Source organism: Pteropus vampyrus, unplaced genomic scaffold, assembly GCF_000151845.1.
Source record: "Pteropus vampyrus isolate Shadow unplaced genomic scaffold, Pvam_2.0 Scaffold35, whole genome shotgun sequence".
Lineage (NCBI taxonomy): Eukaryota > Metazoa > Chordata > Mammalia > Chiroptera > Pteropodidae > Pteropus > Pteropus vampyrus.
In genome coordinates this window covers 6,597,261-6,614,396 of record NW_011888816.1, presented here as the reverse complement: position 1 = coordinate 6,614,396, position 17,136 = coordinate 6,597,261, and the positions used below count along the sequence as shown (strand labels likewise).

The 17,136-nt window shown below is 48.3% G+C and overlaps 1 protein-coding gene across 4 annotated transcripts in view; it reads left to right on the top strand.

Annotated features, from left to right (window-relative positions):
• Nucleotides 1-17,136, top strand: part of PXYLP1 (2-phosphoxylose phosphatase 1) — a 72,941-nt gene that overhangs the window by 46,641 nt on the left and 9,164 nt on the right. For all 4 annotated transcript variants that reach the window (XM_023529095.1, XM_011357449.2, XM_011357447.2 and 1 more), the window contains 2 exons: nucleotides 10,765-10,923; nucleotides 11,602-11,728. In XM_023529095.1, the coding sequence (XP_023384863.1) occupies nucleotides 10,765-10,923; nucleotides 11,602-11,728 (286 nt within the window). The remainder of the gene's footprint in view (nucleotides 1-10,764; nucleotides 10,924-11,601; nucleotides 11,729-17,136) is intronic.

The following is a 17,136-nucleotide window of genomic DNA, read 5'->3' as shown; positions in this document are numbered from 1 at the left end:
CCTTCGAGTGAAGTAAGTGGTAATCAGAGGCAGAGCCCTGTGATCTTGACAGCAGCCCCACCTTGGGAGAAAGGTTTGGAGGGGGGAGTTTGCGAAGCTGATCAGGAATGAGTGGGAGGGTGAAGTCAGGTCCGCACACACACAGAGAGCTCTGAGACCATCTCGCCATCCTCCCCACCAGCGTGGTCGCAGCACACGATGGCTCACTGGGGCCCAGCAGAGCCACGCAGCCCCTGGGGCGGGAGGGACAGGGAGGTGGCCATGATGCGTGGGCTGTCTCTGTGATTTCTGTGGTTCAGGCTCAAGCATCACCTCTTGCCCTCGTTGCCTTTCCCTCTCTTTTTCCTATGTCATCTGAGGGGTTGGACCCCACTGGCCAGGGCTCTGTCTCTCCGGGAACCTGGAACCCAGCCAGAGCTCTGTCTCTCCCCTGCCCCAGGTATCTACCAGAGGGTGAGATGCTTTGTCTTTCTTTACAACATCCAGATACCTGAGGGTGAAGGCCCCTCCCTCAGCTGCATCGTCTTCTTCACTGAAATGTCCTCCCCAGAGCTCTCCCGCCCACCGGGCCACCTCTTCCCTTTGACCCTTTTCACAGAAGGCAGATGAGTGGCCAGCTTTCCTGGACAGTTGGTTTGGTGGCCTTAGTGGGGTGCAGACCTTTGAGACACAGGAAACTTATTTGTTCCTCTTTGGAGAGGGAGAACAATGTCTCTAAACCATAGTGACTCTGTCACCATTCCCACCAGAGTAGGGACAGAAGCACAGATTATTTAACTTCTGATAGCATATCCAGGCACACTTATACACTGAAATGTTCACTGCGGGTTTCTCTGGGGGGTAAGATTAGGGGCGATTTTCACTCCCTTGTATACCTTAGTGTCGAATGGCCATTTTAGGATCAACACATGTTTATATGGAGTGTAAAGGTCCCTTTCCTTTTTGAAAAAAGGAAAATCTCTTCTCAAGAGCATCGAAATTAGACACAAGTTTCTAGATACATTGGATTCTTAGCCCGAGTCCACAGACACCTACATTGTCTCACGTGATTTCATGGGTCCTGTGAACCCCCAGAAATCAAAGCTTGCAATCAAATCATTTTTCAAGGATGAAGATCAGTAGCTTTTATTAGATTCTCAGAGGTGAGGAGAGGGGATCTAGGCTGAGATGGCTGAAGATGTCTGAGTTTCTTGTCACAGTTCTTTCTGGGGACCTGCCCTGGACATCTGTGTGGTCTAGTTTCTGTCGTGATTTGGAGTCCTTGGTGCTTGCATCCTCTAACCCAAAGGACCCTGTTGGGTTGAGGCCAGTTATCAGTGGCCCTAGAGGAGCAGGAGGTTTCCTGGCCCCCTGGGAGGCCGCAGGTGGGCTCCAGCTCAGCCCACAGTAGGGCCCCTGCCCTTGTGTTCTGGCAGCCCTGTGGACTTAGGTCTCAGTAGCAGATATCGGAGGGAGGGGTCAGGCAGGGAGGAGATAAGAGCTTGGGAACAGCTTAGGGTAGGAAGCAAGGCCCCAACCCCACAAGCCACCCCTGCCGTGGTTCCCTGGCTCCTTGAACGGGACCAGCCTTTTCCCTGGTACCTACAGCACTTACTAGATTCTTACCTAACAGTGGTTCCCCATGAGGCAACAAGAATGAGGAATGAAGAATGATCAAGAATGAGGATAATAAGACAGGGTTGGCATCGTATTGTGGCCCAAAGTGGATAGATCAGACAAGGAACTGCGGATTCAACCATTTGATCAATCTTGTCTATGTAAAACCAAGTCTCTCAATGTGTACAAATGTGGACTTGATTTTTCACATTGTACCTATAAACATAATTTCTACTCCTGCCTTTAAAAGCAAATGGCTGATGGCACACAGCAAAACTGTGGGCTCTGGTGTTGCGGCTCTGGTTTCTATTTGAGAATTACACACAGCTGTTTTTGTATTCAGTACACGGTAGAGGCAGAATGGGCATTTAAGACAACTTAGTGGATTGAGGAGCACTAAGGGAATTGTGGGAATTGCCTGTTAGAACAAATCATTATTCTCTGGCAGGCCAGTGAAGGAGAGAGAATTCAAGAGCCTCCTGGATTATCGGGAGGAAGAAATCGGAGAAATCAGGTGACAGCACCAGGGATCACTTTACAGATGAAGGAAATGAGGCATAGCGAGGCAGAAATACTTGCCCAAGGCCACTCAGCTAGGAAGTAATAGAGTCAGAACCTGAACACAGGTATTTGTGACTATGCCCCCAGCCCCATGCCACTTCCTTGCATTCAGAACCATGGACAGCTGTAACAGCAAGAGTGATTAGGGAAAGACTTTAGTGGCACTGGAAAAGAGGAGTCCCAAGGAAAAGGTGATGATAATCCCCTAGGGAGGTGGCCAGCCCAGGGCTGAAGTCCCAGCAATGGCAAGGCAGGCCCTGGAGCTAGGAAGGTGAAAAGTGGGCCACACCTTGGCTCCATGAGGTTCTTTGCTTGTGCAGTCAGTGGTGTGACTTGTGGGGCAGCTGAGCCCAGAGCATGGAGACAGAGTCAAGCCAACACTTTAGCCCATCATGCTCACCTTCACTGGACACTTGTGGATCCTCGACACCTAACTTTAATTTGCCAGGGTGTCTGTAATCAGAGGAAGAGTTGACAACTAAACGACACATGTGCAGGTCGGTAAGAGGCAGCCCGGGGTAGGGAATGCAGGAATCAGGGGTTCAGAGGCTGCCTGCCTTTCTGTAAAACTGACTGGTCTGTGTGGGAAGCCTCTCTTCCCTGGAAAGGGCCTTTATTGGCACAGTTGGCTAGCGTTAGGTCCCCATCCTTGGGGCAGACAGCATGGCAAGGACAGGGTCCTGGAGTACCAGCATGACAACCCCCACCACACCATGGGGTCAGCATAGGAGAGAAGCCACTTCACAGAAAGAAAGGAGGGGTTGTGATCTGACCCAGGTGTGGGGGCCCCCACAATGCCATCAAAGTTGGTTTTGAGGCACCTGTAAAGGGCTTACATACAGCAAGTTCTTAAGTCCAGAGCTGGTGGAAGAAAGCCAGGTATGCAGCTAGATTTTTGCCGTCTGCCCTGGGCCAGACCCGGTATGGGGAGATGAGCTAAAGACCACGGGCATCGGCTTGGTACCCTGGGGAAAAGGTGCTGGCCTGTCTTTGTGCAAGTCTAAATGACTCCCAGCTAATGAGCTGGCTGCAGACACATGACTGTAACATAACCTACTGACACTGTGGATCACTAAGTTTGGGGAAGTAACTAAGGTGGCCTGAGGCCCAAAGCCAGCTAGGGGCTTGTGGCCCTGCGGCCTGTGCTGATAAGTTATGATCTGACCCAGACCCTGGGCCCTTTCTCTCTTTTCCTCTATTCTATGCAGACCTTTGAGACACAGGAAACTTATTTGTTCCTCTTTGGAGAGGGAGAACAATGTCTCTAAACCATAGTGACTCTGTCACCATTCCCACCAGAGTAGGGACAGAAGCACAGATTATTTAACTTCTGATAGCATATCCAGGCACACTTATACACTGAAATGTTCACTGCGGGTTTCTCTGGGGGGTAAGATTAGGGGCCATTTTCACTCCCTTGTATACCTTAGTGTCGAATGGCCATTTTAGGATCAACACATGTTTATATGGAGTGTAAAGGTCCCTTTTCTTTTTGAAAAAAGGAAAATCTCTTCTCAAGAGCATCGAAATTAGACACGAGTTTCTAGATACATTGGATTCTTAGCCCGAGTCCACAGACACCTACATTGTCTCACGTGATTTCATGGGTCCTGTGAACCCCCAGAAATCAAAGCTTGCAATCAAATCATTTTTCAAGGATGAAGGTCAGTAGCTTTTATTAGATTCTCAAAGGTGAGGAGAGGGGATCTAGGCTGAGATGGCTGAAGATGGCTGAGTTTCTTGTCACAGTTCTTTCTGGGGACCTGCCCTGGACATCTGTGTGGTCTAGTTTCTGTCGTGATTTGGAGTCCTTGGTGCTTGCATCCTCTAACCCAAAGGACCCTGTTGGGTTGAGGCCAGTTATCAGTGGCCCTAGAGGAGCAGGAGGTTTCCTGGCCCCCTGGGAGGCCGCAGGTGGGCTCCAGCTCAGCCCACAGTAGGGCCCCTGCCCTTGTGTTCTGGCAGCCCTGTGGACTTAGGTCTCAGTAGCAGATATCGGAGGGAGGGGTCAGGCAGGGAGGAGATAAGAGCTTGGGAACAGCTTAGGGTAGGAAGCAAGGCCCCAACCCCACAAGCCACCCCTGCCGTGGTTCCCTGGCTCCTTGAACGGGACCAGCCTTTTCCCTGGTACCTACAGCACTTACTAGATTCTTACCTAACAGTGGTTCCCCATGAGGCAACAAGAATGAGGAATGAAGAATGATCAAGAATGAGGATAATAAGACAGGGTTGGCATCGTATTGTGGCCCAAAGTGGATAGATCAGACAAGGAACTGCGGATTCAACCATTTGATCAATCTTGTCTATGTAAAACCAAGTCTCTCAATGTGTACAAATGTGGACTTGATTTTTCACATTGTACCTATAAACATAATTTCTACTCCTGCCTTTAAAAGCAAATGGCTGATGGCACACAGCAAAACTGTGGGCTCTGGTGTTGCGGCTCTGGTTTCTATTTGAGAATTACACACAGCTGTTTTTGTATTCAGTACACGGTAGAGGCAGAATGGGCATTTAAGACAACTTAGTGGATTGAGGAGCACTAAGGGAATTGTGGGAATTGCCTGTTAGAACAAATCATTATTCTCTGGCAGGCCAGTGAAGGAGAGAGAATTCAAGAGCCTCCTGGATTATCGGGAGGAAGAAATCGGAGAAATCAGGTGACAGCACCAGGGATCACTTTACAGATGAAGGAAATGAGGCATAGCGAGGCAGAAATACTTGCCCAAGGCCACTCAGCTAGGAAGTAATAGAGTCAGAACCTGAACACAGGTATTTGTGACTATGCCCCCAGCCCCATGCCACTTCCTTGCATTCAGAACCATGGACAGCTGTAACAGCAAGAGTGATTAGGGAAAGACTTTAGTGGCACTGGAAAAGAGGAGTCCCAAGGAAAAGGTGATGATAATCCCCTAGGGAGGTGGCCAGCCCAGGGCTGAAGTCCCAGCAATGGCAAGGCAGGCCCTGGAGCTAGGAAGGTGAAAAGTGGGCCACACCTTGGCTCCATGAGGTTCTTTGCTTGTGCAGTCAGTGGTGTGACTTGTGGGGCAGCTGAGCCCAGAGCATGGAGACAGAGTCAAGCCAACACTTTAGCCCATCATGCTCACCTTCACTGGACACTTGTGGATCCTCGACACCTAACTTTAATTTGCCAGGGTGTCTGTAATCAGAGGAAGAGCTGACAACTAAACGACACATGTGCAGGTCGGTAAGAGGCAGCCTGAGGTAGGGAATGCAGGAATCAGGGGTTCAGAGGCTGCCTGCCTTTCTGTAAAACTGACTGGTCTGTGTGGGAAGCCTCTCTTCCCTGGAAAGGGCCTTTATTGGCACAGTTGGCTGGTGTTAGGTCCCCATCCTTGGGGCAGACAGCATGGCAAGGACAGGGTCCTGGGGTACCAGCATGACAACCCCCACCACACCATGGGGTCAGCATAGGAGAGAAGCCACTTCACAGAAAGAAAGGAGGGGTTGTGATCTGACCCAGGTGTGGGGGCCCCCACAATGCCATCAAAGTTGGTTTTGAGGCACCTGTAAAGGGCTTACATACAGCAAGTTCTTAAGTCCAGAGCTGGTGGAAGAAAGCCAGGTATGCAGCTAGATTTTTGCCGTCTGCCCTGGGCCAGACCCGGTATGGGGAGATGAGCTAAAGACCACGGGCATCGGCTTGGTACCCTGGGGAAAAGGTGCTGGCCTGTCTTTGTGCAAGTCTAAATGACTCCCAGCTAATGAGCTGGCTGCAGACACATGACTGTAACATAACCTACTGACACTGTGGATCACTAAGTTTGGGGAAGTAACTAAGGTGGCCTGAGGCCCAAAGCCAGCTAGGGGCTTGTGGCCCTGGGGCCTGTGCTGATAAGTTATGATCTGACCCAGACCCTGGGCCCTTTCTCTCTTTTCCTCTATTCTATGAGGACCATCAATAGAATAAACAAAAATTAAAAGAAGCAAATCATCCTTAGATGAAACATGTTCCTCCAGACATGTTCATAGTGCTGGCTCCTAAGCCAAAGCTTGTTGAGAGGTCAGGTTTTGCCCGAGGCTATTATTGACTATTCTCTCATAGTGACTTCCCGGTATCTTTATATCCCAGTCTTCACTGCACCAGCCCTGCACCTGTGCCTCTAAACCAGCAACCGGGGTGTACAGAGGCACCATGACTGAGCAGGCCCTTTCCCTGTTGGGCCGTATGCTTCCTGCTCCCCTTTTCTTATCTAATACCTTACCACCCTCCCCAACTGGATTGTAAGACTCAGGAGGGCAGAGACCTCAATCTTTTATTCTCTGAAGAATCCCCAGTAGATGTTCAGTAAGTGTTGGCTGGCTAGGTGGAAGGTGCATCAATACCAGGCTCAGGACGTTCGCAGGCCTGGACTTCCAGGCAGCAGGACCCCAAGCCAGTCCTTTGACCTGCCTCTGCCTGACGTCCACTGCCTGGCTGATGGTAGCTTTTCCCAGGATGAGGTCCAAAGCTGCAAAAAGCAATGTGGGCCAGTTCGGCTTGTATCCTAGTCAGAGCTACGGGAATGTTTGCTAATAATGCACGTGGATTCATCCTGTGCACTGGGCAGGGTGGGAGTGGGTAGAGAGGGGAGGGGGCGGCCTATGGGGAACAGCACCTGACTGTTTTACTCATGGTTTTAAGAAGTGTACTAGTTGTTTTTATGAGTGAGGGGGCCCAAGGTGCTACTTTACAGGTAACATTCTCTCATTTATTTGACATTGAGACCCCCTTTGGCATCTATACAAGAAGGTCGAAGAGGCGCTGACAGGATTAGAGTGATGGTAGCTGAGATGAGCAGATAAAGCAGCTGTAAATGAGAGAGACTCATAGGCACATGTGGCTCATGGAAGTCTTCTTGGAAATCACACCAAAGAGAAATGGCATACCCACTGGTACTGAGTTAATTATCAATAAAGATGTCTTCTGTTATTCATGTTGGCCTTGGTGGTACAGTGGCCCCAGGGCCTCATCTAGATTCATGTGATTTTTTTATACCTGCACAATGAAACTCATTATTCTTCTATCTGTTTGCCTGCCAAATCAATCCGATGTCCCCACAATCCCTTTTTCCTTGCTTGATGACATCTGAGCTGCTGTCATCTGCTTGGGATCAATCACAGTTTCTCATAGTCCCACAGGGGAAGTCAGGGGCCGAGGACCTGGGCAAGGCCTGCCAGGAGAGGCACTTTTCTGGAGCCCCAGGCCGCAGCCCCTTAGTCTGCCCGCTGAGCCCCCTTTGTCCTGGTGAACAAGGCAAGCCCAGGAGAGCAGCAGGCAGGGCAGAGGCAGCCTCCAGCAGAGGTCTGCTCCTTTGGGCTCCTTCCTGCACGTCAGCCCTGGAGGGGCCAATGGGACCAAGCCCCCAAGGGGATCTTGAACCAGCTCGCTGCCTCTCGTCTGCTGTGTTTGCTCATGCTACATAGTCCTCTTCTCCTCTTCCCCATGTAGCAAGCTTCATTTTAGCTTTTCGGACCCGCCTTAGGTGTCTTCCCAAGGAAGCTGCTTGGATGATCCCCACCCCCAGGCTGGTCAGGTAACCCCTCTCCCTCAGTGCTCCCACATGAGAATTCAAGCAGGTATTTTACCAAAAGCATGGAGCACAGTGCCTGGCTCAGAGCACACCTTCAGTTCAACAAACATTTATGGAGGGTCCGATTGTGCTGGTTGGCGGAGGAATTATAAACATGGAGACATATCCCTAGTTCCCTGGATATCTGGGGTGGTGGGTTGGCAAAATTGTGGACAGCCTTGCTCACGTGTACTGTGATGTGAGGCAGGACAGCAGCAAGAACTGGATGGGCTCAAAGAAGAGGAATATCAAAACTTCTTGGGGATTTGGGGTGGGCTTCCTGGAGGAGGGGTTCCTTGGGATCGCTTATGGAATTGGCCAGATACGGGAAACAGAGGTAGGGTGAAGGTAGAGTTGCAAGCAAGGGGAGGAGCATGGGTGAGAAATAGTTTGTGGGAGTAGGGGTGGCTCTGAGCAGCTCAGGACAGTGAGAACCAAGTTAGGTGAGGTGAAGCAGAGAGATGGAGCTGGAGAGACATCTTACCCCACAGCTTCTATGCATCAGAACATTCCCTGAATGTCTCAAAAGGCTTCACATGACCAGACACTGTGTCTTGGTGACTCAGGAAGGTGCAAACAGCACAGGGTAGTCTCAGCAGCTAGTAGGTGAGATTGACAGGCCCAGATGCCAGAGGAAGCAACAGATAAAATCTTTCTGGATGGAAAGTCTCTGAATATCACCCAGTCTTTACCTGTGGCTTTCAAACCCTGCTTCCTTGGGTCGTGGGGGTGTCATTTGGACCCAACTACCGTGGTTCCTGTCTTAGTCTGTTGAGCTGCTTAGCAAAATACCATAGACTGGGTGATGTATAAACAATAGAAATTTATTTCTCTCACTCTGGAGGCCAGGAAGTCTAAGATCAAAGCACCAGTAGATTTTGGTGTCAGGTGAGAACCCACTTCCTAGAAAGCATCTTTTCACTATAACCTCACATGGCATAAGAGCTCTCTAAAGCCTCTTTTATAAGGGCACTAATCCCATTTATGAAGGTGCCACCCTCATGACCTAGTCACCTCCCAAAGGCCCCACCTCCTAATACCATCCCATTGGGAGTTAGGACTTCAACATGTGAATTTCAGGGAAGATCTAAACATTCAATCTATAGCCGTTTCCAGGTGGTAGCCCCAATTGGTCTTATCCTGTGTGCTTAAAGATAAACCAGCAAACTGTGGGGACGCTCTGATGCCCAGGGACTCATGCCCCCTCCACCCTCGTGTCACCCGTATCATCATGTCTCCTTAGTTTCACACCTCGACTCAAAGGAAGTGCCCACAGACATAGCCCAGGGTCCAGAATCTGCTATCATGTCATAAAAGAGCAGAGTCAAGGACTGAGGGGTGCCACACAGCCAGAAGGGCTGCATCATTAAGGCACTGCTTTAGGACATCCACCTTCCCTCATTTCCTTGCTCTGGCACAAATCCCCCACAGTAAATTACCTCCGGACACCTGAGCTGTGCGTTAGCAATTCTGGCCCTGTCCCGGTGCTGGGAAGAAAGCGGCTCTAGAACCAACCAAAGGGCTAATTTTGACTTGGTGAAGGGCCAGCTTTGAAGCTCTGTGATTGTTGTCTTAACACGGGTAACACAAGTAATGAATGAAAATATGCTTATAGAAAAGATATCTAGACATTATAGAAACATACATCTATCTCTATACATATAGAATATATGTAACATGCTTAGTATAAATATATATCATATGTATGTGTGGATATAGAAAACAGCATAGTTATAGAAAAACAAGTGAAAATACTTTACACGCCATTTCACTCATTCCCCAGAGGAAACCACAGCTGCATTGTGATGGTTGTCCTTGTAGACATTTTTCTGTGCATTTACATAAACAAATGCCTGTGTATTCGTGCATTTATAGTTTGTTTTTTCTTTACACAAAGAGGATTATATAAATATCCCCTGACTTGGTTTATTCACTTCGTTTATCTTTGATTCTTTTCCATTCTTTTTCCCTGCCGCAGAATATTCCACACTGTCATGTAACTTTCTGTTCTGCCAATGAGAGATGTTTAGGTTATTTCCTCTTTTTTGCTACTATAAACAGCACCACAGTGAATCTTCCTGATGAGAATTCCCATCTTTGTGGAGTAGATTCCAAGATGTAGAACTATGGGATCAGGAATAAGCACAAATAACATTTTGGTGGCTACAGCCGAATACTCCTTCCAAAGGTTGTTCCAGTTGCCACCTTCACCTGCAGTGTATGGCAGTGTAGGTTTCACACCCTTGCCAATACTGATGTCATCATTAATACGTGATTTTCTACCGGGGAGGGGGCTTAAATACCCTATTGTTATTTTATTTTGCATTTCTCTAAGTATGAATAATGTTGAACATCTTTTCATATGTTTATTGTCATTTGTACTTATTTTCCTGTAATTAGCCCGCTAAGATCCTTTACTGATTTTTCGGTGTTAGGAGCTCGTATGCACTCTGAACATTAATAATCTGTTAGGTATGTTGCAAATATTTCCCTTTCAATGATTCCTTCCTTATCTTTTACCTTGTGTATAACATTCATTTGCCAAAGGGAAGTTTTAATTATCCACTTAGAAGAATTTATTCAGAATAACAGCAGATGGTACTAAATGAGATGTGTCAGACACCTATGTCTAGCTCTTCGTAGGTACTCAAAGGGTGGTGGCTTTCCTCCTTAGAATTTACTAGAATTCTAAGGGTGTTAGGAAGGAGGTAATCAGCACAAAGCTAGTGTGCGAGTTCTTCCTTTACCACCGTGAGGTCCCTTTCTGTGGGGCGCCCCCCCGCCCCCGGTGTTGCACAATTATTAGTGAAGAGAAGATCATGGAATCAAGAGAGAGGCAAGGCACAGGATGGGGCTCAAGAAACCATTCTTGAATGGGAAGTTGACTTCTTGCTACATTGAAGTCCGCCCTCATGCTGAGAGAGAGAGCAGTTAGTCACTCCAGGTGAAAATCCAACCACACTCTGGCGCCCTCCAGCTGGCCCTGTGCCCCCTGCGTCTGCGTGTGTCATGACCTGCTTGGCTTTCCTTGCAGTCCACCTGATCCCAGTGTCAACGGCAAAGAATGGCGTGAGTAGCAAGAGTCGAAAGAGAATCATGCCTGACCCCGTGACGGAGCCCCCCGGGATGGACCCGCTCTACGAAGCTCTCTTATACTGCAACATTCCCAGCGTGGCAGAGCGCAGCCTGGAAGGTAGGCCTGCCTGCGCTGCACAGCTTGGTAACTGGGTGGCCATCCCTCTTGGGACTGGTTCTTCAAGCAGCCCAGCACGGTGGTATGGAGCTCGATGGCCTGGGCACAAATTCTGCAGCCGCCACTAGGCTGCGCCCTTGAATGGGTCCTCAGGTCTTAGCTTCCTCATCTTTAGGACATCACCCCCAGCTGCCCACTTTTTCAGGTAGTTGCTCTCAACGCTTAGGATGTCCACAGGATGCCCTGCTGGCATCTTACAGAAAACGTGGGGAAATAAGATTTTTACACAAAGTTTCGCTTTTTTGAAAGTATCTCAAAAAAGATGTCGAATATTTATCTGTTTGTGCCCTGCCTTGTTTCATGAGAGATTTAAAGCAGAAGTCAGCATGTCTGCTGTTTCTGTGGGCTTCCCCCTAGTCTGTGGGTGTGAGTAAGGCCACAGGAAGAGTCTTGCTCACATTTCACTGGCCTTCAGCCCCCAGCCGCATCCCAGAGCCTCCCTGTGTCTTGTAGGGGTCTGGGTCATAACCAGCCCTCTCGTATGCCTCTGCCCTGCCTTGTGAGGCTATTCAGAGCACCCCTCCCCAACACACACACCCAGCACAGCACCCTTCCACCATGGTTATCCCTCCCCACTTCCTGAGTGATAATGAGACCATGTGCCTTTCTCTCGTGCAGGTCACGCTCCGCATCATTTTAAGCTGGTCTCAGTGCATGTGTTCATTCGACACGGGGACAGGTACCCACTGTATGTCATTCCCAAAACAAAGCGACCAGAAATTGACTGCACTCTGGTGGCTAACAGGTAAATTGCACTTTTTCTAAAAGTCCTTTTCGAGAATCTGTTATCTCTGTCCGAATCAAAACGCTGACTGGAGGATGACAGGATGGAGTGAGTACTGTTAGCCAGGAGTCTGATCTTCAGATCAATCCTGCCGTGTTGATGCTGTTCCACAGTTGAGAAGACAGAGGCCCAGAGAGATGAGGACACCTGTATGAGGCCACACAGCAGATAAAGTGCTGGCCAGTCTGAGGCCCACTCTCCCATGCTGCTATTCTAAAGTTTGAGAAACAGCTGGGATATGGTGTGAGTGAGCACTGGGTTAGGAGTCCTCAGACCCTGGCTTGGCTGTTCCACTCAGGGCAGCAGTATACTAAGTCCCTTAGTATCTCTGAGCCTCAGCCTTCTATCTCTAAAATGGGATGACGATGCTAACCATGCAGGGTTGGGGTGAAGAATAAGGGAGATGGTAGAGGGAAATGCACACAATCATTTGCAGAGCCATAGAAATGTAAACTAGTACTTCAGATAAATACAGGAGTGGAGACAGACTGCTCTTGGTTGAGAGCCCTTAGGATGACAAAAATCATTGAAAAGAGAGGAGAAATGGTGCATATGGAAATGGCATGGCTCTAAAATTAGAGGCACGGTTAGCAATAAAATGATGGGCCAGGCCTCAGCAAATGCGTCTAGGGACACATACCATTCTGAGCAGAATTCGCTGAATGAGGAGAGAAGACGGGGAAGACGTTATTTTGATGGAATGCTTCTGGGTGCCAGCCTGCCCTGGGCAGGAACCACGGATTGCCTCCCTGCAGCCGGGGCTGTTCTTTCAAAGTGGACTGCAGTGTGAACCTGGGAGTTTCAGGTGAACTCTGCCTCAAGCCTTCTCATTCATTGTCCAGCATGATGGAGAAGATTAAGTGAACCATTTTATATAAAAAACATCCTGAAATACTGTGTGACTGTAGGCTTTCATACCTTTTTTTCATTTCTGGCTGAAGGTCACGATACTTGCAATCTGGGTGTTTGTGTCTTCTTTTCTATGTTTAGCAAGGATGGATGCATATCCTAGTGTCCCGCGGGTTGGAAAACACACGAGGTGGAGTCCAGCCTGTGTCAGAGCGCCCTACAGCTTTCTTACTCCAGTCTCTAGCCTTCCTGCTGGCATCCTCTGCTCTTGCCATATCCGCTTCTTATCGGGCCCTTACCCCTTCAGGCCTTTGCACCGTTTGGCTTGCTTTCCCCCCATGCCTGCTTGGCCCACTCCCACAGCTCCTTTCAGGCCACCAGAGATTCTGCCTCCTCTAGGAAACCTCTCCCGGTGAATGAGGATGGATCCTCTGCTTGTATCGGGCACCGCCACTACCTCACTTCAAACTGAAAGGGAGATAAAGAGGGAAGGTCTCAGAACAAAAATATTTAATGACCAGACCTTAACTGGTCTTAGGACTGGGGCAAAGGTGGGGGTCATATGCTGTGCGGGGTATTAACCTTTTAGATTCTGGATCATGGGGATGGGCTGGAGCATCCAGGGTGGCAGGAGGGCGCAAGGTGGGGTGCGAGGAGGGCACTCGGGGAAGTGGCTTTGCTCCATCAGACACAGCAGGGTTTCTATGTGTTAACAGCTGACACATTCCTGCCATTGCACACTGGCTGAATATCCACCCTTTGAATAGCTCGGGGACAGATAGGACACTAGGCATCTGAGCTGGCCGGACCCAGGACAACCTCAAGGACAGTGCCACGCTTCAGCCCTGGCTACTCAGTTTCTGTTCCCCTTTCTCTAGCTGAGCTTCAAATCCTCAGAAATGAGAATTTGAGAGGCTCAACTCAGAATAAGGGTCTGCCCTTCAGACCAGTCAGCTGTTGCTAGAAATTCCCTGGACACTCATGGCTTTTAAGGGTCACCTTGGCTGTTCCCAGAAAAGGGCCCATCAGGCAGGGCACCTAGCAGCGTGCAGGGCTTCCCTGTGTATCCTGGTGCATTGCAGCTTGTCTTCTCAGCATGATTGTCTCTGCCCTCCCTGCACCACGTGCTGCTCTCAGGCATCAGGCCTTCCTCCTTCCTGTATCACTGGTACCCAGCCTGAGCCTGGCATATAGTAGTTGTTGCTTGCAGAATGAATTCAGGACCTCAGTGAGAATCACAAGTCATAACTGCCTATCATGCATTCCTATCAGAGTTAAGTCTTGGCATGGAATCCTCTGAGGCCATTGTAACTTGTTTGATATAGGGCAAATCATTTCACCGCTCCGAGCCTCAGTACTGTTCTGGAACTTGGGGATAGTGATACCTCTGTTCTAATGTCCTTGTGAAGACTGACTAAGCACTGAGCCTGGTCCATACTGAGAGCTTGATACAGGGTGTTGTTTCATTTACCGCAGCAGCCTGGAAGTCTTCTGGGGGCCCGGCCTCTCCTCTACCCTGAGTGGTTTGGTCATGAAGCCAGGATGGGTCCCAGGGCCCCTCACTCTGTCACAGTGGTAGCAGGATCCACTGACGGGGCCATTTCTGGAGTTCCAGTTTAAGAGACAGTTCTTAAGGACCAGCCATCCTGGCTGCCTCTGCCCTCATTTTCTTTGGCCTTGATCTTTTGGCCTAGTTTTTATTGAACATTCTGTATTTTTAGGAGCTACTTTAAATCCTTTGTAGAAAGTGGGTGGAATACGCATGTTTAATTAATTAATATCATTTAATTAATTCGATCTTTAAAAACAATAAAGGTTGACCTCTCATTAGTAAGAGTGGGCAGGACTCCCAGCAATGCGGATCCACTTTGGGCCTCTGAGTCGCCTGGGACCGTGGGATCTGGGTCATCAGCAGTGCCCGCTGCCTTCCTAGGTGCTAGTTCAGCTTCACAAATTATTAATTTTTTTTTAGCCTCCTAAAAGACAGTGAGTCCTGGAGTGAGCCTCTTACTCTAGAGAAAGGGAATGTTTGGGCCAGCAGGCAGGGGTGCAGTGAGCTGAATGAGAGGAACCAGATGTCCGTACACATCGGTCACCCCAGTGTTTCTCTTCACAATGACATATTCCATGGCTAAGTCTTTGTAGTGGAAACTGCCTCTTCTGAATGCCATGTACCTCATGACAAAAGTGCTCTTTTAACCCTCATGGGACTAAGTTTAGCCAGCATGAGGTTATTAGCCATTGATATACTGTGTTTAGTAAATGCCTTTTTTTTTTTTTGCATTCATGAATGTGAACTAGATATTCTCCTACATACAAAGAAGAATGGATATTGACTTCAATCAGAATTTATTCAATAAATTTTATTTTTAAATGCCTGTCATGTGCTAGGCTTTTGTACAAGACAGTAGCACATGAACAGGCACCTAAATGAAGTGAAGAAGCTGGCCCTATGAAAATCTGGGGGAAGAGTCTTCCAGATGGCGGGAACAGCAGGTGCAAAGGGCCTGGGGCTGGAAGAGCTAGGCATGTATGAGTCATTAGACAGGTACATGGCTGGACTGGAGGAGCAAAGGGGAGAGTGGGCTTCTGAGGACTCACAGAAGAAAGCCTGTTCCTGCCCTCAGGGGGCCCACTCACCTCCCGAGAGACAGACCTGGTGCCTGGCCCCTGGTAAGCCCCCGGTGAATGGTAGCCAGCACAGGTGGTAGCAGCAGCAGCAGTATTAGAGAAAGAAGTGGAAAAAGAGTAAGTAGAGGTGGAAGTAGTTTTGGTACCATATTTGCTGGCACGAGCCAGAAGAGGGCAGCCTAACTCAGCTTGGGGCTGGGAGGGGAGGTGGGATGGTGGGTCAGAGAAGGCCACCAAGAGAAAGGGGCAGTCAGTCCCATCAAGTAAAGCAAAAGCATCCAGAAAGCTAAAGACTGAGAAACGTGTATTGAGTTTATCTTTTTAGAATTTCATTTTATTAGTAACGTAAAATAATAAATTCTTTTATTAGCATAAACTCTGAAAATCTGTAGTATGAACTCAATTCAAGTTTCTAGCCACATAAGCTTTGAATTGTGCTGATAACAGTGTCCCTGGTCTTATACTTCTTCTCTGTTTATCTTAATGTTCTGTGCAGAACTCAGTAACTGCTCCAATTATAGTTAAAGCAATAAAATCAGATTTTATTCAAGAACTAATGCAGTAGGAGAAGAGAGACCTTAGTATAGAACTGGGCTCAATTCCAAATACAGCAAGTGAGGATTTATAGGCAAGGAGCAGGGTGGGGTTAGTCGGTGGAAAATTACTTAGAGACCTCAGGGGCATGGGGTGGGGGGTGGGGGGGATTCTGGCTAAACTGACTTAACAGGATTCTTGCTAAAGGTGGGCCAGGGTGATCAGATACCACCTGGGAATGAGGAATTTGATCAGATATCAAGAGTTCGAGATTCTGGCTAAACTGACCTAGCAGGATTTTTGCTAAAACTGGGCGTTACAAAGACAGACTAAAAGTCAGTGTTTGAGGCCTAGTTGGGAAGAGGGTTCAGAAGGGCCTCAACTCACTAAAGTTTGGTCAAAGAGAGTCTCCGTCACAGTTAGTAGTCTCACCCACAATAGCCTTTATTTTTAATATTTCCATCAGAATCTGGACATTTTAATAAACACTCTGGGAACTTGCTATATTCATTGCTACAGATTATGGCAGGCTTGGACTTTTTGTGAAGCACCCAAGGAGGGGGACATCCCAAGTGAATTCATTCATGTGTCTTTTTGGCATATCTGTCATGTGCTAGAGATACTCTCTCGGCTCTGGGGATGGAGCTGAGGACCAGGCGGGCAAGACCTGGTCATTCAGATCCAGGACAGGCCCAGGGACTCGAGTCACCTGGTCCTCTGCCTGTTATAAAGATCCAGCCATTTGGTTTCTCTTCTGTAAGTGAAGTTTTTGTGTGTGTGTGTGAATCTTCATCTTGCCCCTCCAAAAATAAATCTTCATGAATACAGTTGGAAATGAATGCATCATTAAGTAGTCAGATGTCCTGAAAAACCTAGGGTATCTCAGGCAACACTTTCAGTAGGAAATTTCGTTTCTAAAGTTGGCAGCGAAGCTTTCCAAGATCCTCACAAATCACAGACCCGAAATAGTGGCCTAGGGCAGAACATTTGATTCCTGTTGATGGATAGCCTTTGCCTATGTGGATTTATATTGGCAGCCTCATTATCAGTCTGGAAATTTTATTTCCCAGTTTACAAATATTTATGTGTTTTAGCCTCAGGAAAAATAACATACCCTGTGTTTTTATGCGAAGACAGGAGTCCCGCAGCGGTCCAGGGTGATTTATCAGACTATACCCTATGTCTAATTTCAAAACATATTTTTTTAAAGATGGATTTTTTTATAGCTTTACGTTTGTGAAAGATATTAAACCCATCTTGGCAACCATTTTGAAAGCATTGCCAATGTTAATTGGGCTTTCAGACAGCAGGGGTCTGGCATTAGAACAATTCATCTTCGCTTCTTTTCATGCTGA